We start from the raw sequence: 20130 nt of genomic DNA, 5'->3' as shown, positions 1-20130 counted from the left end.
ATTTGTTTACAACAACACCAAAACCTTTCTGACACATTGACAGCATGTTGTTGGTTTCAGTCTCATCATTGTGATAGCTAGTTAGCTTTAGCCATCATCCTTGCCGGTGACAACCGTGGCCGGAGGCATTTTGTTTTCGGGTTGTCTGTACGTACATACATACCTACGGTCCATAGGAATGCCTGCAGGGAATTCCTTCAAATTTGGCATTTTGGACAGACATGGACTACAACTTGACTGGTTCAGAGATGTATACTTCTTTGAGGCAGTAATTCTAGTTTCTGATGTTGTTCTTGTCTTTTTATTTTGCCGTTCTTGGTAAACTCTAGCAACTGTCGTTTGATAGCCAAATCTGAGATTTAACTTAAACATCACGCTTCAAGTCGTAGTTCAGTCAATCAGTAACTTCCTTCTCAGCTCTGTGTATGTTTTACGCCAGCTGTTCCTGTAAATGAGGATGTTGTGTCTATTTAAGTCCATACCGAGTACACAACAAGTGGCAGGTTGTCATCTTCATGAATGAATGATCTCTGTGTTCTGCTGTCTGTCTGTGTGTGTTTGTGTGTCAGGGATGAGCTTTTTCGTCAGAGTCTTTCTCGACTCAGGGAGCAGGTCGTGAAAGCCAACACCTTGGTGCGAGAAGCCAACTTTTTGGGAGAGGAGATGAACAAACTGACTGACTATCAGGTCACCCTTCAGATTCCTGCGGCCAACCTCAGCGCCAACCGCAAGGTCAGACCTCTGAACCCCCTGCAATCACACACCACCTCCACATCACCTCACCTTGGTACACATTTCATTATGTCACGGTGAGAATATCTGCTGAAATACAAAAAGTGTTTTAATCTGTTCACCTGTTTCTTTATAGCGTGGAGCAATAGTGAGCGAGCCGGCCATTCAGGTGCGGAGGAAAGGAAAGGGGACCCAGGTGTGGACCATTGAGAGGCTAGAAAACAAACTGGTGGATATGAGAGACCACTACAGGGACTGGAAGGAAGGCACAGAGGAGATGGTACGAAACAGAGGATCAGAAAACAGGAAGATAGTAGAAAAGATAGAAAGATGAACTGGATTATTCAGGTCTTTCTCTGTGTTTTTTCAGTATAACAAGGCAAACAGTAAGCACAGTGATCCATTCTATGAGGCGCAAGAGAACCATAACCTGATAGGAGTGGCCAACATTTTTCTGGAGTGCCTTTTCCATGATGTCAAACTGCAATATGCGGTCCCCATCATCAGCCAACAAGGAGAGGTAAGGCTGCATCAACATGAACAGATGAATGCACTGATAAATAAGTCATGGTGCAGCTTTCCAATATTCTTATTACATCAGGTCCATATAAAAGGATGATGCACATTTCAAATTTAGACGTTTTGGTGGGGCTGGGCAATTTACCGATATTATATTGATATTATGATATGAGACTAGCTAGATTTGGTATATCGTAATATGGCATGAGTGTTTTCTTTTCTTGGTTTTGAAGGCTGCATTACAATAAAGTGGTGTTATTGTCTGAACTTACCAGACTGTTCTAGCTGTTATTATTATTTACCTTTACCCACTTAGTCATTATATCCACTTTAATGAGGATTATTTATCAAAAATCCCAATGTGTAAACATTTTGTGAAAGCACCAATGGTCATCCTACGATGTCGGCGAAATATTGATATTGAGGTATTTGGTAAAAAAATATTGTGTTATTTGATTTTCTCTATATGGACCTGCCCTACCTTTTGGGGATGAGTCTATGGGGACATGATGTCTCATTGCTCTGTGTGTACAGGTAGCAGGCAGGTTGCACATTGAGCTGATGCGAGTCAGTGGAGTCGTACCAGAGCGCCTGTCTGGGGGAGACGACTCGTCAGAGAACTCCAGTGAGAGTAGCTGCTATGAGGTGATGGACACCAACGGGGAGATCGTCCACATAGCCAAGAGGCTTACCTGCAGGGTAAAGCCTTTTTAAAGTCACTGGATTTCAACAAATACAGGAGTTTTAAATTGCTTGGGCATTGTTTAACTTATTTTTGTTTGATATTTTTCTAAGACAAACTTGTCTCTTTGCTGCAGGTGCGGATCAGGGAGGCCACAGGTCTGCCACTCAACCTGTCCAACTTTGTCTTCTGTCAGTACACCTTCTGGGAACATGGTGAGCCCACTGTGGCTCCTCCCATGGTCAGCCCAGACATACCTTCCCCTCGAAGCCCAGATGCCCAGTTTACTGTCCAGTTTGATCAATGCAAGGTACATGAAAAGGAGCTGCTTGTCTCAACTCAAGGCTGTTAATGCCTCACCCTGAAGCATTAGAAAATTTAATTCCCTTAACTTTTTCCTTTTCTTTTCAAATTAACTCCAGTACAAACATGTTGTCTTTGTGCAGGACTACATTGTGCATGTGACGGATGAGTTTTTGGAGTTTATATCGGATGGAGCATTGGCTATAGAAGTGTGGGGTCACCGCTGTGCCGGGAACGGACGGTCACTCTGGGAGTTAGACGCACTGGAGGCCAAGACCCAGACGCTCCGTGACAGGTACATGTATCACATGTCACACGCAGACTTTTGTACACACACACACGCAGACATTTCACACCTAACTAATCTTGGCTGTTGCTTTTTCTAGGTGGAGTGAGGTGTCTCGCAGGATCGAGCTGGTGATCTCCATCCAGGAGCTGAATGAACAGGGAGAGTACTCATCTGTGGAGCTGCAGCCTGGAAAAGACATCAGCACAGGAGGTGTCTTCCAACTCCGACAGGTCAGAGAAAAACTATGAGCAAGTTTCCCTTTTAAGTCAGACAGGCTGCCCTACATCAAACACACACTTAAAGCTACAGTTGATTACTATAATTAAAAAAGAACTCATTTACTTACTATATCATGTCAGTAGTGCATGAGACAGATAATCTGTGAAAAGAAATCAGGCTTCTCTGCCTCCTTCTGGTTTGACAGTTTGCAGTGATTCACAGCTGCGTTAGCGACTCCTCGGCTCTGATTGGTTGTTTCTCTTTGGCCGTGGTGAAATCTTGCAAATCTGTCTCGTGTAGTATTGTCAGGATATAGTGACAGTTTGAGCAAATATGACCAAAAAGTAATTTTTTTTTTTTTTAAAGTTACCAACTGTAGCTTCAAGAGGATCATGACTAATTATGTCATTATAAACATTCGTGTACATGTTGTACTTTGGAAGTGCAGCGCTGGCAGCAGCATTCTGATGTTGAATTATGGGGATTTGTACAAGCAGGGTCACTCCAGGAGGCTGCAGGTTTGTGTGAAGCCGGTCCAGAACTCGGGCACTCTGCCTCTGCTGGTGGAGGCTCTGATGTCTGTCTCTATCGGCTGTGTGTCTGCTCGCTCCACCAAACTACAGAGACCCCTCGACAGCTACCAGGTGTGTGAAACACACATACACATTTTTTTTCATATACTCACTTGCAACTTAGACTATAAACCTATTGTATTAAAAATAATAGGATGATGATTTGTATGTAATTTGATTCTGGGTTTTGGGAACAGTATGCTTGTGCCATGCCATTGATATACAATATTATGCTGATTTAGCTAAATTAGTCCATCTCTGGTTTCGTGCCATGAGTGGTTCATCTGGGTAGCTGGCAGTGAGTCTAAAGAAGGCTAAGGAATGCACAAACTCATTAGTGCCCTGTTTGTTCTGTTAACATGCACTGATGTGCCCTGATGTAGAAAGAAAGGGACAATTTGAGAAACTCCTTTTTTTATTTGCCACATTCAGAATCAATCCTGGGGTTTGTAATAGTTTTCTAAAGACATTTATTGGTCAAAAGCATACAAACATGAACGTAAATTGTTCTTTCACATCACTGAAATTCTTAAAAAAGTTACATGAGCAGTGAATGGTAAGCAATGAGCTGTCATGTCAGGGCCTTTTTCTGGTTCCCCACATTTGACTGAGTGTGTTCTCTCCTGCCAGAGAGAGGAGGAAGACGATATGGATAGTTATCAGGTACCCTTTCAGTCTCCCCCTGCTGCTGCTCCCCCTGTAGCTCACTATGCAGCATGAAGGAAACCAAAGTCATCATGTGTTTGCGACTAGGCTGTTGCTGAGGGCATGTGAGGCAGGAGGCAGAGGGCTGTACCAACTAAATTAGTGCTTTATTAAAAAGCGGCTGCATATGTGGGCAATTTCTGATGCTGTAATTATCAATCACACCAACCAACCATTCTTTGGCAGCCCTCTATGCAAAACGCAGTTCCACCCATGGCTGAGCTCCCAGCCAGCAGTCTGTCCCGCTCTCTCTCTTGCCTTCCCCCTCAGGTTGCTGCACACTAATGCTGCTGTTTGCCCCTCACTACTGAAGAGCTGCAGGAATAATAAGCCTCACCGAATTACATGGGCATTGCATGACTGCATGATTTACAGTACTTTGCATGCTGGAAGCGTGCTGACGTCAGAACAAGCGTAATAAGGTTGGCATCGAGGTCTGTTGGTTACTGTGGACAATGTGGCTCCCTCACAGAGTGATCTGCTGTATTTCCAGGTTGGACTTCGGGTGGCTGTGGCTGCATGTGAGGACATGTTGATGTGTGCATGCAAGACTGTATGTGTGAATGCATGTGTGTGAGTCACAAAGGGGTTAAAAGGAGGTGTTATGTGTGTGTATTTAGATAATTTGACCATAAACGTTTTTCACCAAACAAAATGCACCTTGGGACTTTCAGAACTTCAATTATCTTAAATTAGCTTTCACTTGGCTTGGCTAGTGGGTGTATTAAGGAGCAGTTATGGTACTACCTCAGACAGATCAGCCCTGTGCACCCTCACCTTGCCCTGTTAACACAACACTGAGCCCTGGAGCACATCCTTTGCCTGACTGAGCCAGCTGGCTCTGACTTTGGTCTCTGCCTGTTTTCAGGAGGAAGATCTCAACTGTGTCCGAGAGCGCTGGTCAGAGGCACTGATAAAACGTCGGGAGTACCTTGATGAACAAATCAAGAAAATCATCAACAAACAAGGTGGGTCCTTGGTCCTGTGTTACACCTACCACTTGCTGAAGGACCTGAAGCATGACGGCTGTGTGTTGTCTGTAATTTTTGTTCTGTTGTGATGAAACCTTTCTCCGCATTTATGTAATTAGAGAAGTCAGAGGAGGATATTGAGCGTGAGGCTCGACTAGTGGAGCAGTGGGTGGGTCTGACTGAAGAGAGAAACGCAGTGCTGGTACCTGCACCTGGCAGTGGCATCCCTGGAGCTCCTGCAGACTGGTAAAACACCAACACACACCCATGCACGTGTTGGACTCGCTTCATTTGAAGCCCTTTTTTTCCTTGGTTAATCATATTCAACCCCTTATAGGACCCCACCTGCAGGAGTGGAAGCTCACATTCCTGTACTCTTCCTAGATTTAAATGGTAAAGCAGACACGTCCTTTACATCAACTGATATTTCACGGTCTCCTTTCAGGCCTGAACAAACACTAACTGTCTTTCATGCCACCAGCGGATAATCTGACAGTGAATGAGCAGCTGACCGGCCCGCATGCTGCAGGCCATAACTCTATACTGCCCAAGGAGCATGGGAGCCAGTTCTTCTATCTGCCCATCATCAGGCACAGTGACGAGGAGGTAAGCACTGCATTTGATTTGACTGCCTTCCTGTGGCCAAAAAGGGAACTCTGGGAAACATACACAAGTACAAATGCAGGACCACCATATCATCCGTTGCTTATAAAGCTAAGTGACGCTGTGTAAAGTAAACATAAAGCTTTGGGTTTTCCATTGCTTCTACTAGTTGTGTATTTTTGTAAAAATACATGTCATTTTACTACTTGATGCTTTTTTTCTCAGATAATCACACACAGACAAGAGCACTTCAAGGCAACAAGTTTTCTACAATTATGTGCATAATTGAACAATTACATAGTCATGTAATTGTTCAGAATCATGCATTCTGATTTAAAAGAAAAGTCATCCCAATTTCTTAATTTTGTCTTTGATGTTGAGCAGCAGCTCTAACCATACAGTAATTACCGTCCTCTTTACTGTGCCTAAGTGTCATGAGATTGCAATTTTTCTACTCATTAGCCAACTGTAAACCCAAAGCTACAGCCCAGCTACACGACTATAATTCATGTTTTTGTATGTGCAGTCACAGCTGACTGTCACAGATTCCCTCTCTGCTACACTAATAAAACTCCTCCAATTCACCAGGTGTTGGCAGTGTGTTCATGGGACTCATCAATCCACGATTCTGTGCACCTCAACCGCATCACATCTCCTAACGAACGCATTTATCTGATCATCAAAGCCACTGTGCAGCTCAGCCACCCTGCCTCCATGGAGCTGGTGCTCCGCAAGAGGATCGCTGTCAACATCTACAACAAACAGGTCAAAACAAGAGGGATCAGATTTAATCAGAGGGGGTCAGTCCACAGCAGAGGTGGTTGTTTGCAGCAATGGATTGTGTTTTGATGATCAGCATAGTTTTTGTTTCCTACAGAGTTTCACTCAGAGTCTCAAGAGAAGAATGTCCTTAAAGAACGCGCTTTATTCCTGTGGTGTGATTTATGAGATTGTTTCCAACATACCAAAGGTACAAGTTGTTCATTCTACCTCTATATCTAACAATGGCTGCTTTCAGAACGTGTGTTTATTGTCTACAGCCCTTTGTAAGTCTCTTCTCTTACCTTCCCAGGCCTCAGAGGAGCCAGAGGAAAGGGAAACCTTGGCCCTCATGGCTGCTCGTGCAGACAGCGAGGAGACTCAGGATGGAGAAACCTACATAGAGAAGTACACACGGGGAGTTCTGGAAGTGGAGAACATCCTTAGTCTGGAGAGGCTACGACAGGTATTTCACACTGTAGCTCACTGACCTACTGAAACACAAACAATCTGATTTGTTTGACATGTAAAGATGAACCTGTCTTGTTTTCTTTCCTAAAGGCTGTCGCAGTGAAGGAAGCAATCACTACTAAGGGACGACACCTAAGGAGGAGTATCAGCACACCAAATGTACAGCATGTAATGAAAACTTTACTCACTGCACTGCCCACAGAACCATATGGAAATAATTGTTATTAAATAATATGATGCCGATAACATGATGTCTCTTGCTCTTCAGTCTTCATGTAGTAAAACAGACCTGACTGGTTGTGAAGATGAAGACTGCAAGGTAAGTCAGGTGTGCTTTAACAACATGTTTATCACAAAACTCTGATGTTGGATTACAATGAACTAGTATTGGCTGCAATAGTCTTGTCAAAATGCATAGCTTTTCTCTGAGCTAAATGCTGCGTGTCGTAGTTGTCCCTTTGATAATGAAAATGACACGTTTTTTTGGGGAATTTCTCCCACCATTACACTAAAGGTCTCCTCATGTAGAAGTTTAAGTCTTTTAGCTGTAAATTTACTTTTAATTCACAAAACTTCCCAATTTAACCTGTGTATTATTGTCTAGGGCCACTGTGATAACGTCGACAGTACCAACTGCAATCCCCCGGAGGGCTCGCTTTGTACCACACCCATCAAAAGCAAGGAGAATCCAGGTAAACTATGTGCAGCAGCTGCATTGTTTCTCGACTTGTGGTCAACATTTTTGTGTGTTGCCACAATATAACTGGGTTACCACTGGATGTTGCCACACAGGTTTGGTTCCAGAGAGCCCTACGTTTTTCAACTCCAGCCCCTTCAAAGTCCTCTCCCCTCAGCCGCCGAAATTCCTCAAGTGCCTGCTGCCTGTTAAAGAGGAGAACAAGGTGAAGAAAGTCCTGGAGGCCCGGCCGCTGCTGGGACAAGAGGTAAGGAGGATGAATTCACTATTTTTCAAGAGGGGAGTATTCATGTCTTTGTTTCTGTTGTGGTGTTCTCACATATCCTTGTTTTGTCAAACCCCATTTTTACATTTTGAAATCGCGCTACATTCCCACAACATGATAAACTTTGACAAACATTGACAACAATTACTAATTGCCCAAAGCTGCTTGATGATTACATTTTGAAAATGGCTTTGCTGTTGTGTGACTGGCCAAAAGAACTGAATTGAAATGAAAGAGCCTGACTCACAGGAGCATGACTTCAACTGGGGAGAGCCACAGTGCTGAATTAGACAAAGCTAAGTCTTGTGTCTGATTTTGTTTGTGATAATTGGATTCTGATAGTTTGTGGCTGTTTCAACCATTTAAACTAACCTTACATATTTGTTTTCATCCGTGCTTGAAGTGGACTTAAAGAGGCGCAGGTACTTTACAAATCAGTCCATGTTAGGGATGCCGTGGTTGAGAGACAGAGGTTTCTAGCTAGCAGCAAATGGTTCAGTTAGCAGCAGGATTATAGTGTATGACTGCAGTTTAACATAAATAGCTGCAGTCCGGATAAAAAAATGATCTTCTATATGATATTAAAATATAGCAATAGCTTAGATGTTTGCTATGGGCTATATTAGTGTGTGGATATGGGACAACAGGGGTCAAGAGCCTGCAAATATATATCACAAGAAGTTGTGGCCCAGTAAAAAGTACAGTTTCTTAGGACACTTCAAGCACAGTTTTTTGTGAAGTATCAAACTGCATGGCACTAACTGTGTAACTGGCCTGCCCAACTCCATGCATGCTTTGTGTGTGTGTGAAGTGTTGTTCTGACCCATCCGCAGAGCATGCGCTCATGTGTGGACAGCCCTGCACTGCTCCCCCCTCCCTGCCCCTGGCGCCGGCCCAGGGCAGGCAGCGAGGGCCACTGCAAGCCTTCCACCTCCACCTCCACCTCCACCACTCCCACCAGCAGACAGCTCAGCCACACACTGCCACACACTGCTGTAAGTGCTACACACACCAGCTCACACTGCTCCGAGGGTTACTGTAAGAGTTTCACACACACACACACACACACATACACACTGACGTGACACACGCTCACACTGTTGTCAGTATCGCACGTAGACGCATACACACTGCTACACTTTGCTTTAGCGTTTACACGTGAACACCTTTTCAACCATTCTCTGTGCTGGTGACGGTACATATGAAGGGCTAGGATTTAGGATGAGGTTCAAATACTTTTTGAAATATTACGAGTTCCCTAGCAACAAACATCCTTTGTTTACAAGTTCCAACAGTAAATATATAAAGAATACAGTTAAACATTGATTCCTTGCTCATCTGATTTTGGTCTTTTTTATTTTTTTTAGCACAGAATCAAATCAAAGTATTTCACCTTGTAGTGCCACTCTTTAGTCTTGTCTAGCATTGATGACGAAACCCCTCCTGCTCCATACAATAGACTTGCTGCATTGTGTCCACATACATTTATCATGATGGAGAGAAGAGGAAATAATTGCTGCCTCAGAAATCGCATGTTAAGCACTACATACTCAATATGTGTACGATTGTTCAGCATGTGTGAATAAACAGTAATATGTATCTTTTCAGATGCACTGAACTGTAATTACCATTTCACTTCCTGAGAGCCTCCTTACCGATTGGAGACGTGTAACCCTTGCCAACCTGTGCCAACTTCATGCAACCAAACGACGAGTTGTGAGCTGAACTAATTTAAAAACTATAGCAGACCGAGCAAAGTGAAATCCTGTACTCCTGTAAATTTGCTTTGAAGCGTTATTGACGTTACAGAGCTGTCCGCCATTGTCTATTAGGAATGTTGTCGTCACTTCAGCATTGCATTGTGGGATATCGATGCCAGCATGTTGATGCAAAAACAAATCTCACATACTGTTGCATACTAAATAGTATATCAGTATAGAATTTCAGACGCGACCAATATTTTATGCAAAATAGAAAGAGACAACTGTGATCTTTTTTCTTCACCAATGAGGACATTGTCCTAATTATGTTAATATTTAGGTTTCAAAATAAGTGTTGTCAAGATAATATTATACAAGTTTTTACAATATGAGATAATTATACTCCTTATTATCATTGTTTTAATATTTACTCTGTTACTTTGGAGCGCCCATCCTTTGTATGTCCCTCACATTATGTTATATACCTCTCTAAACCCCAACCGCCCCAGTGCCTTGAGACCAGTGTTTTACAGTATGTTGTATAATCTGTGGTAGGGGTTTCTGCAGTGTTTAAAAAGTGGTAATATAGTCCTGTACAGCCTCACATTGCACAGTGTAAACCCGCACATGAGTACAATGGTACATTAGCAAACACCTTAGAGCAAAGTTCAGAAAACATGAAAATGTGCCACATTATTCATACACTATGTTCATGTTCCATTATCACATTTTTCGCCATTTTTCATTCTCCCCATTCACTTTAAAACAAGTGTTTATATAATGCTAATGCTCCATACAGGCTTTGTCTAACATAATGTCTGGAGTGATGTATCTTTTGTCCTAATGCTGTTGTTTTGATCAACAGGACTCTGAGGACGAGGAGGCGTATGTGGACATGACTCAGGACCACAGCAGCTTCCAGTCTTACATCCCAGAGGACTTTGCAAACTTTGAGATCTACAACGCCAGTCTGGAGAACCAGGAGGGGCTTTTATCCTCTCGGTCTGACTTAAAGGGAAGCCGATGTGGGAGTGGAGAAAGAGAGGTGCCTCGAAGCCCCACGGCCAGCAGTTGCACTAGTGGCTACTTTTCACACAGCGCCTCCAACGCGACACTGTCTGACATGCCTTTCAGTGCCAGTGAGAGTTCTGACCACCTCAGCTGCACCTCCAGAGACCCCCACGACCCTCTCGGCAGCCCTGCGGGGAGGGGCTGCACGCAAACCAAAAGTGTTTCTGCAGGGAGTGACACCCAGCTGCCTCTCCTCTCAGCAGGCGGGGTTGAGGAGGTGCTCATCCATCCTGCCAGCCAGGAGTTCACTGACTTTAAAGGGGCTGATGATAGTATTGGAGACCGGGATTTAGCACATTTTACAGGTGGATGGGAGCAGGAGGTTTTGGACAAAGAAACATGTGACACTGGCAATGAACACTCCTCTGATGTCTCTGGTGTTATCAACACATCTGTTACTGGAGACAATTCAACTGCTACATGCACATTTCCAAATAATGCAGGCCCTGTTTGTGAAGCTGTGTCCTGCCCTAACTCACCTGTAGTTTGCACTTCAGCCAGAGTCCCAGTATCTGTGCCTGACATAGTACCAGCTCCATCTACAGCAGCACAATCCCCAATCGCACCTTTATCTACAGCCCCAGCCTCTGCCCCGAGTCTGCGAGCAGGAGGAGAACCTCCAATCGATGAGCCGGCCCAGGGAGATCTGCCCCACGGGAGTCCCTGTCCCAGCCCAAACCCCAGCAGCGCAGAGCCTTCAGGAGATTCCAGTGGAGATGAGAGCACCCCTGTAGCTCAGCTTCCTGACTGGATGGCACCAGGGGAGCAGGTGTGGGTGGGGAAGCGGAGAGGAACAGTCCACTATGTCGGAGGGGTGGAGTTCGCTAAGGGGATCTGGATTGGTGTGAAGCTTGACATGGCAGTGGGTAAGGCCTTTTCTAAATTTTGTCAAACCGCCCCCAACTTTCTGTTAGTACAGCCTGGCAAATACAGAAGTAGAAATGGTGTCGTCATCACATAGTGTGTCCACCAGAGAGCACCACTTAGAACATATGTTGGTCACAATTCTCCAATATCAAAATGTATGGGGAACCTTGTAAAAAATTCCATCGTAAAAAAATCATAGCAACCAAAATATCAGACTTGTTTCACCCTCACATACAGACCAGCTAAACACATAATGGGGCCAAATGACTGTGGGCAACCAATTCCCAGGTGTCACCCTCAAAAGTCCAGTATTGCTCAGTCAGATTTTGTTCCTGTTGTATGAGACGTCCAACATGTGATATAGTATACATGTTTTACCATTATTCTACATATCTGTAATGATCGATCTTCCTACAGGTAAGCACAACGGGACTGTCCAGGGCAGAGTGTACTTCCGCTGTCCCCCAGGTCACGGTGTATTTGTGAAGCCATCTCGTCTCACCAGAGGACCGCCCTGCATGGACACAGAACCCCAGACTCTGATCAGATAGGACCCAAAGAAGGACCTGCTTTCTGAGGAAAGGCAGGGACCCGAGGGTGCTCCTCAGATCCAGTGCCTATAGGTGAACCCCAGGCTGACTTCAGCGCGACTCCTCTCCTTGTAATGGAGATGCTGGTGTATTCTGTGGGCTTGTCTGCTTTCCTAAAGCATATCTGACCTCTGCATTTAATGAAGGTATATTCTAATTACTGTTCACTGAAAATTCACTATGCACATATCTGAGTTTTCTATACGGGGATATTTTTGATAGAGAACTTAAATATTACCCAAATACATTTTCTTACATTGGTATCTGAACATTATAAATAATATTTTTGTAAGACAATGCATCCTCCCTGAGGCTCATGTTGGAGTAATCGGGGAGATGAAAGTTAAGAATGTACTACTGTTTATAAACATTGATATTTACATCAATATGATCTGTCAGGGGTAACCAAAGAACTACGGTTCCATATCTGCTGTTATGAGTAATATGTTATTTTTCTAATGCGTGTATGTGGAGTTAAACACTATATAGCAATGTGTCCAAGTAAAGCTTAGTGCCATATCTCTAGGAGTGATGCCACATACCCTGAACAGAGGACAAATCTACTAAACCTGAGTTGCTTTCAGCGTTTGACTGAAGTTGTATCATGTTAAATTATCCTGTTGAAGTACTGTAACACTGTGGAGGAAATAATCCCCATCCAGCATGAGACTCTTGCTGTTTGAATGCTTGCACTGGAAAGGATTCTTGGAGAGTTCGCCGACTGTCTTCCATATTTGACTGATGAGATGTTTTCTAACGTAAGTGACTGAAAGAAACGCGTGTCGTCATTTTCATCGGGGGAACACAGCAGCTGGGCTTTGTTCAAGGCCTGGATGTACTGATGCCTTAAAGCCCTGTTTCCATAAAGGCAGGCACATAAACCCCAGACTGCTCAATGAACTCCATAACAAGCTCACTGAGTTTTAAACTAACTAACTGTATGGACCTGAAACCTGTGTATGTATATTATGATGCCCAGAGGCATTCAAAATGCCACCCAGTCTTGCGGACTGTCTGAATATCTGTTTAATTGATTGTCCATCTGCATTTTATATGTAAGCTGATATATAACACTACATGTAAAAGAAGGTACTCTATAATGCTTTTTAAAAAAAGAAGGATTGGGTGAATGGGTGACCGAACTTCTATTTTTATGGAAGTGGTGAACGTGGAACTGACGAGTTATATACCCGAGCTGTAATTTCAAGAAAATGAAAGAAACCCAGGACCTTACTTTAAAGAAGAGAACAACGCTGCTCTCCCTCATAAGGAGTTGTAAATAGAAATGTGTTTGAACATAGTATTTACACTATTATAATGTACAGAATTGTATTTATAATGTATCACAAACTGTTTCAATTGGTACAAAATGTTCCAGAATAGAACATTTACAATCATCAAACTGTGTTGTCTCTTCATTTTTTCTCATTCAAGCTCACCGTGTTTGCATGTTTTTAGTGGGTTTTGTCTGTCTCACCGACAAACATGTTTCCAGGACATAAGTAATTACTCTTAATCTAAATGCAATAATATTCATTCATAGTCATTTCAAATGTATTTTCTTTTTGAATGTACTCTAATCTCATGTTTCAAGTACAGGTTTTTTTTGCTGTTACGGAAATTTGATTATATGCTCGTACATTTTGTATATGTAGCCAAAAATATCCTACCTTAAATATTGTAATATAACAGATTGTGTTTTATAAGAAAAGTCTCAAAAGTCCTGGTGTTGTGTGTGGCAAACACGTCTCCCGTCACCGGCTGGTTTATGGTCTCCTTGAACTTCTCGGCCTTTCTGTACCTGATGTAAAGGTTAACAACACAAACATGTTGCCTCCTGTAAATAATGTAGGCTGCCCCATGCATGAGAAGTAACACTATTTGTAAAGCCTGTTATTGTTTCAATACTTGACCCGCTATTAGTAGTGCCAATCAAACACTGCCAAAATGCATGGTCCTTCCAAGTTGCCTCATAATTAGGCCACTGGTGCACAAGATGTCACATTTGAGGTAACTTAATTATAGTGCCCTCATGGGGTCAACTGGTGTATTTTTTCAAAACTTGTTCTACATTACAAAAATGAATATTCATGTGTCAGCGCTGGGTGGACAACTGTACTGCTTGGACAGGATCAAATTAATGGTTTTTAAGGGGGTCGGGGGCTTGCACTTTGTGAGTTCTGTATTGTAAAATCCTGACCCTGTGGATGCCATGCTTTTACACTGAATGTTCAAAAGAAAAGTAGCCCACGCATGCACCTCACAACGCAGATCCATCTAGTTTCAAAGCCGAAAAGTCTTCCTCAAGCTTGCTTTGATCAATATCTTTCGTCTCTGTGACTGCGACCAACTGTATTAGTTTTTTTCTTTACTTATTTTAGTGTGTCCATGCCACTGTTTCAGCAGCTGTGCGCCAGCAGGCAGCCTGAGAGCCCAGGGTGGTCTGGATCTGGGTGGAGTTAAGTAGGCTATCTGTGTCACACACTGACAACTGGGAACCCTCCCGCACCAAAGTAACAGGTGTCCTCCTCCTTCAGAGCCACAGTCACATCACCGGGGGGCTGCCTGTCCACGCCGCAGACTCTCTCCCTCAACTGATCTGAACGCTGTTCTCTACTTGATCTGATCCCACTACTTCCAGGAAATCGCTTTAACACAGAGCTACAAATGATGCACTCGGCACAGAAAGACACCACGTTCACCAAGATCTTTGTGGGAGGTCTTCCTTATCACACCACGGACTCGAGTCTCAGGAAATATTTCGAGGTGTTTGGAGACATCGATGAGGCTGTTGTCATCACCGATCGGCAGACGGGGAAATCTAGAGGTTATGGATTTGTAAGTAAAAACCGAGTTCTGAGTTGCCTTTTTTTTTTATTTTTTTTTATTTTTTAAGTTGCTTGCACACGTGCACAGTCGGGGATACGGTCGATTGATCCAGTGTCGGCACCTGTAGGCTGAAAGATTGTAGTGCTTCCTGTTCTGCGTGACAGCCAGGTTAGAAATAGGAAATGTGTAGCTCTCACCGCAATACAATATGACCAGACTCCTCTCGATGGACCTTGTAAACAAATGATCTATAATTTGTAAGTGCTACCTTATCACTGTGACCAAGACATCTCCGTGAGGTCAATGGAAAATGTGCTGTTTCTTCCAGGTTACCATGGCAGACCGGGCCTCTGCTGACCGAGCCTGCAAGGACCCCAACCCCATAATAGATGGCAGGAAAGCCAATGTGAACCTGGCCTACCTGGGGGCCAAGCCGAGGGTCATACAGCCAGGTGAGGGACTGGACTACAGCTTTGTTTCCCAACTTCAAGATAATCAAGGTGGCATACAAAGACAGTATTTTTCTCTTGTAAATGATTGGCAATCTTGCAAAGGATCACTGAAAATGATCTTCACTGTAATAGAAAAGTGTCAGTTCTTCAAACGAAACTATAACAACTGTCTGTTTTCATTGTAGGATTTGCATTTGGCATGCCTCAGATCCATCCAGCATTCATCCAAAGGCCTTACGGGTATGTTAAGCTGCAAAAATTACATTTCCTTCACAAAATACGTCTGTCTGAAAGTAAGGAAATCTGCTATTTTCTTTTATGATCTTATATAAAGTGTTTTTATTGTTGTAAAAACGTAATTTATCATTGCCTCCACCTATTAAATCCTGAATGAGGACGTGCGAGTGTGAATGTGTGCTCCACTGCTTGGTGTTGACTGTTAATTAAGGAAGTAAACATTTTCCCAGCCAATACAGGACTTGACTTCATGTTGTCTATCTCTCTCTGATCTGACAGGGTCGGTAACGGTTAAAATAGCTGATGAAGGGACATGATGATTTGAGGAATAGCTGAGTCTGCATTGGGCAGAGCGCTAAAGTGTTACCTGTATACTCTGACATACACAAACGAACTGAAATGGTGACTAGATGCATGGAAGTCTTCTGTTTTTTTTTCTCTCCCAGTTTTCCATAGTACATAGATTGGTGTGTGCCTTGTTTTCAGTATGATGTGGTGTTCAGCTTAACTGTGTGCTCATTTCTACTTGCAGTGGGGAAGGTGGGGGGTGCAGGAGGTTTTTGTGCAGACTTTGTGAGTTTTGATAGGGAGATCTGCAACGGGGTGTTGCTTCTTTTCCCTTTTTAATAATTGATTTGTGCTTTAGCCTGTGGTTTATTTTATTTTCCCAGTTTCTTGTTAACATTACGTTGATCGTGTTTTGTTGTCAAAGGGGGGCTGATGATCATTCACAGAGTGTTAATTTCAAATTCCATCCCCCGCAACAAAACAAACACTCGCTTGCATGTGGGAGTTTTTTTTTCTGTTTCCTTACCCATTATGCTGTGTTTTTTTTGTTCTTTTATTAACACATTGCTTTCACTTGTAGCGTATATCTACAGGTACAGACTACTGAGTATACTTTTTCTTTTGTATTTCTCTCACCACTCCAGCGGTTGTCATTAAACACACAAACACATGTAGTGTTATGACCACAGGAAAGAACAGACGAATACGTTTAATTACCCCCATTTGGTGCTCTATTAGCATAGCTCAAGTTATAGTAACTTAATCGAAAATGTCAAATAATAGCTGGATCACTGTCTGTTTAAACAATTTTTAGATCTTAACTAACTTTTGATGTGATAATGGATTTGTTATTTAGCTTTGCAGTAAACTCAAATGTTCACTGCACTGTAGGTTGGAGATCTTAGTAGGTCTCTTTGGCAACAGCTGTTGGCTACAGTGATCTCCACGGCCTCTCAAATTCAGATGGAAAATGGGAGTCACTCAGCAGCGCTGTTAATAATGTATGGCACAGACAGGGCGGCTCGGCTGTGGACAACAGGTGGGCCGAGCCATGTGCCCATGAAGCCTTTTGGTTATGTGCTGGGGATTACTCATGTGTCCTGGTGATTTACAAAGCACCTTTATTTAGCGCTCGACGTGCAGTACCAAAAAATGTTCCTCCCATCTCTTTCAATAGAGGTGGCTTAAGGCAGCTGTGCCCTTTAGTTATAATATATATATATATATATATATATAGTTGATAATAAAACAAGGTCATATCACAAATAAAGGGAACCAGCATGTTGGTTCCTGTCTTGTCAAGTTGAAAACTCTACATGTTATTATTCTATTTATCACGTTTAATACAATAATTGTAACATTTTCTGTGATCATTATGCAGCTATAGTACAAAACGGTTAGCTCTTGGTTACAGCAGTGGCTCTAGCGTCCCACTTTGTGACAAGAGCACCGCTTTGTGATTGGCCAGGACACCTCCAGTCTGGTAATAAAGACGTAAATTCAGGATAGTCACTGAGACAGTAGAGAGTCAGCGGCGGCCATGACAGCCGACGAGTGCCCTGCCATGTGTCACTGAAGGAGAAGATCAGCTTGTCCTTTAGAGATGACAAGGGGAGCAAAAATAGCATGCTTCCAGCCTCCCTTGTCAATCAAGTTGGCGTGTGTATGTTTGTGTGGGGGTGTATGTCTGCGAGAGGGGGAGGGGAAGCTTGTCTATGGCCAGATATAACAGTTTCACACCTGCTCCTCGTATATTTACAGAGGGTGACTTTAACACAACTTTAAAGTGGGGGCCATATTTACCCAGATACCCAGGGCTTGTATTCATCCATTTATACCCTGCCTGGTCTATATACAGAATATTGCCCTTCTAATGGAGAGCTCCCTTCTAATCTCGTCTTTCACCTTTTTGAAATAGTAAAATTAATTTATTTTTCAAGCAAATAAACACAACAGGGCTTCGGCAAAAGCTAATACAACCAAGCACCCACTTGATTAGATACAACACTGTATCATTAATTCAGCAGCTAATTTGCAGTTTATTCCATTTTCAGGAGGCTCTATTAACATGTGTGGGCATGCCTGTATGTGTGGTGTTGGTGTGACCGTATGTGGACAGAATAGTGTCCACTCCTCTTCCTGATATGTTGTGGTGTTGTGCGATAAGCTCGCATTTTTGTCAAATACCGTTTTCGGTGGAACATTGGGTGCAGAGCTGGGCTGTGTCTTCTTTTAATGCCTTATCGTGTTTCAGATTCAGGTGCTTTTTGATATTAAAAGCTGCGCTTGTGTTTCTTTGTGGTTTTGCTGCTTCCTTAACTTTTTCATTTCTAGGTAGGGTTTTCAGTTGTTATTGAATGGATTTGCTGTGTTCTGAGGACTGGATTGACGTTTTTGAGGCGCCTGCTTTTCAGTTTTCCAGAATTTAGTTTCAGCATAGGAAAAATGACTTGAATGAATTGCTTTTGACCCTGTGTGTCTTTGTGTCCTACAGAGTCCCTGCACACTACGTCTACCCTCAGGCCTTTGTCCAACCCAGCATGATGATGTCTCACGTACAACCTTCTGCTGCTACAGCAACAGCTGCTGCTGCCACTTCCCCATACCTTGACTATACTGGAGCAGCGTATGCCCAGTACTCTGCAGCTGCCACCGCTGCTGCCGCTGCTGCTGCATATGAGCAGTATCCATACGCAGCCTCACCAGCACCAACAAGCTACATGACTACAGCAGGGTATGGATACACTGTCCAGCAGCCACTCGCCGCTGCTGCCACCCCAGGAGCTGCCGCTGCTGCTGCCGCCTTCAGCCAGTACCAACCTCAGCAGCTCCAGACAGATCGCATGCAGTAAAACCATGAAAATGACCGTTAAGGGGGAAAGCAGGGGAGGTCCGGAAGTTATGAGGGGGAAGATTGTAGGGGCTGAATGATGGTTGTCACAGCCAGGTTTTAACTTAGCAGTCCTTCTACCAAAGAGCCTGAAGAAAATCAGCAGAAATGTGGAGAGAAGTGAGGGATTACTGTATATTTTATTCAAGGGAGATCAGTATTTTGTCACTGTTGAACATGTATGAATATTTAATATTTATTCAGCAGGAAAATATTTAATGTTAACTGAAGTAGACTCACTCAACCATTGCTGTATTTTCTATATATGTAGCAGTGGAATTTGTATACAATTTCCAAGTGCATTCACGTCTTATGATCAGGTTTCTTCCCCACTTCTTTGAAAACAAACCAAAACACTTATATATGAAAACAGATTGTTAGGTCATTATGCAGTGTTCAGTATTTCATAGTTTTGGACCAGCATTTTGTTTGGTAAAACTATGCAGACATTGATATAGAAGCTAGCGTTTCGTTAGGATTGTTCTCCTTTTTTAATAATCGTTTGGAGTGAGATAGATTAGACACTGTCAACTAGTTTCCTTAAAAAATATATTTTCATGATACTTTGTCAGACAAAATGTCAGCTGAAGCTGGTAAAAGCACTCTATTTTCTTCTCCTTAAATTGCACCTCAAGTAAACTCAGCATGAGGGAAGAAACATTGTTGAATGTGAATCTTTCATTTTGACAAAATGTTTCATAATGTGCCTTTTAAATTATGCTATTTATGTATTTATTTTGGAGCCTTACAGTAATGAACCCTTTATTTTGTGTTCATGTGTTGGTATGAAGCCTACTAAAGAACATGTCCACATGTGCTGCTGCATAATGATCAAGAGCATGTGATGGATGTTTGAAGTTGGCTTAACAAAGTGATACACTGTGTATAAAGAACAAAAGATGAGTGGAAAGGTAGCAATAAGTCCAATGCATTTTCTATTGATCTAATGTTGTCTCAAAAAGATTCTTAATTCTTAAATGTCCCTTTTTATACTTGACCAGTTTGATAAAGGACAGCGTGAGAACTGTTAACTTCTTTTATTTTTTACATTTGATGTCATTAGACATTAAATGTTTTCTAATGCAAGGACATCACCTGTTTCACCTTGCATTTTATAATGCATGACTCAAAATAATGCAAACATTTAATATGTGAAATAAAAAGAAATTTACCTTCAACTCTTTTATTCTTCTGTGTTCTGTGAAATATTGTTTTTGCTCATAGCCCATCATTTCTTTGATGAAATCATGTTATGATGGTCTCAGTTGTGGAGGAAGAATATGTAACACATGGCCAAATAATGCATTTCTAGATCTAAACAATTGCCTTTAGCAGTTAAGAGTAGTCATTAGTAACACTAGAATGTAAACCATTATTTGTTGTTCATATAATCTGTTTGACTTTTATTGACATCTCTCA

At 42.7% G+C, this 20130-nt stretch overlaps 2 protein-coding genes across 3 annotated transcripts in view; both read left to right on the top strand.

Annotated features, from left to right (window-relative positions):
• The window catches only part of kif13a (kinesin family member 13A), a 35792-nt gene extending 23638 nt beyond the window's left edge, over positions 1-12154 (top strand). Inside the window, exons 19-41 of the mRNA XM_076108948.1 lie at positions 570-732; positions 869-1012; positions 1103-1252; positions 1786-1950; positions 2070-2243; positions 2380-2531; positions 2623-2755; positions 3242-3388; positions 3947-3979; positions 4890-4989; positions 5112-5238; positions 5330-5385; positions 5474-5598; positions 6184-6360; positions 6473-6565; positions 6668-6820; positions 6916-6993; positions 7094-7144; positions 7430-7517; positions 7618-7769; positions 8621-8782; positions 10353-11424; positions 11843-12154. Coding sequence (XP_075965063.1) covers positions 570-732; positions 869-1012; positions 1103-1252; positions 1786-1950; positions 2070-2243; positions 2380-2531; positions 2623-2755; positions 3242-3388; positions 3947-3979; positions 4890-4989; positions 5112-5238; positions 5330-5385; positions 5474-5598; positions 6184-6360; positions 6473-6565; positions 6668-6820; positions 6916-6993; positions 7094-7144; positions 7430-7517; positions 7618-7769; positions 8621-8782; positions 10353-11424; positions 11843-11976 — 3829 coding nt within the window. The 3' untranslated portion in view covers positions 11977-12154. The remainder of the gene's footprint in view (positions 1-569; positions 733-868; positions 1013-1102; positions 1253-1785; positions 1951-2069; positions 2244-2379; positions 2532-2622; positions 2756-3241; positions 3389-3946; positions 3980-4889; positions 4990-5111; positions 5239-5329; positions 5386-5473; positions 5599-6183; positions 6361-6472; positions 6566-6667; positions 6821-6915; positions 6994-7093; positions 7145-7429; positions 7518-7617; positions 7770-8620; positions 8783-10352; positions 11425-11842) is intronic.
• A 2024-nt stretch (positions 12155-14178) lies between these two features.
• Positions 14179-19897, top strand: rbm24b (RNA binding motif protein 24b). 2 transcript variants are annotated; one of them, XM_076108954.1, is made up of 4 exons: positions 14179-14853; positions 15173-15296; positions 15482-15536; positions 18316-19897. In XM_076108954.1, exons 1-4 carry the CDS (start codon positions 14683-14685, stop codon positions 18671-18673), a joined length of 708 nt encoding a protein of 235 aa, XP_075965069.1. In that variant the 5' UTR covers positions 14179-14682; the 3' UTR covers positions 18674-19897. The 2 variants fall into 2 exon arrangements, with proteins under 2 accessions (XP_075965069.1, XP_075965068.1); XM_076108953.1 differs by having other exon boundaries at positions 15173-15344.
• The last annotated feature ends 233 nt before the right edge of the window (positions 19898-20130 follow it).

Source organism: Anarhichas minor, unplaced genomic scaffold, assembly GCF_050575085.1.
Source record: "Anarhichas minor isolate MPS153535 unplaced genomic scaffold, ASM5057508v1 ptg000041l, whole genome shotgun sequence".
NCBI classification, from domain to species: domain Eukaryota; kingdom Metazoa; phylum Chordata; class Actinopteri; order Perciformes; family Anarhichadidae; genus Anarhichas; species Anarhichas minor.
The sequence above is the reverse complement of the archived record's forward strand: the minus strand, read 5'-3'. Positions and strand labels throughout refer to the sequence as shown.

Coding starts and splice junctions, on each gene's coding strand:
- rbm24b (XM_076108953.1), top strand. CDS start 14,683: ATGATGCACTCGGCACAGAAAGACACCACGTTCACCAAGATCTTTGTG. Junction 15,345..15,481: donor CCAACTTCAAGATAATCAAG/GTGGCATACAAA, acceptor TTTTCATTGTAG/GATTTGCATTTGGCATGCCT. Junction 15,537..18,315: donor TTCATCCAAAGGCCTTACGG/GTATGTTAAGCT, acceptor TGTGTCCTACAG/AGTCCCTGCACACTACGTCT.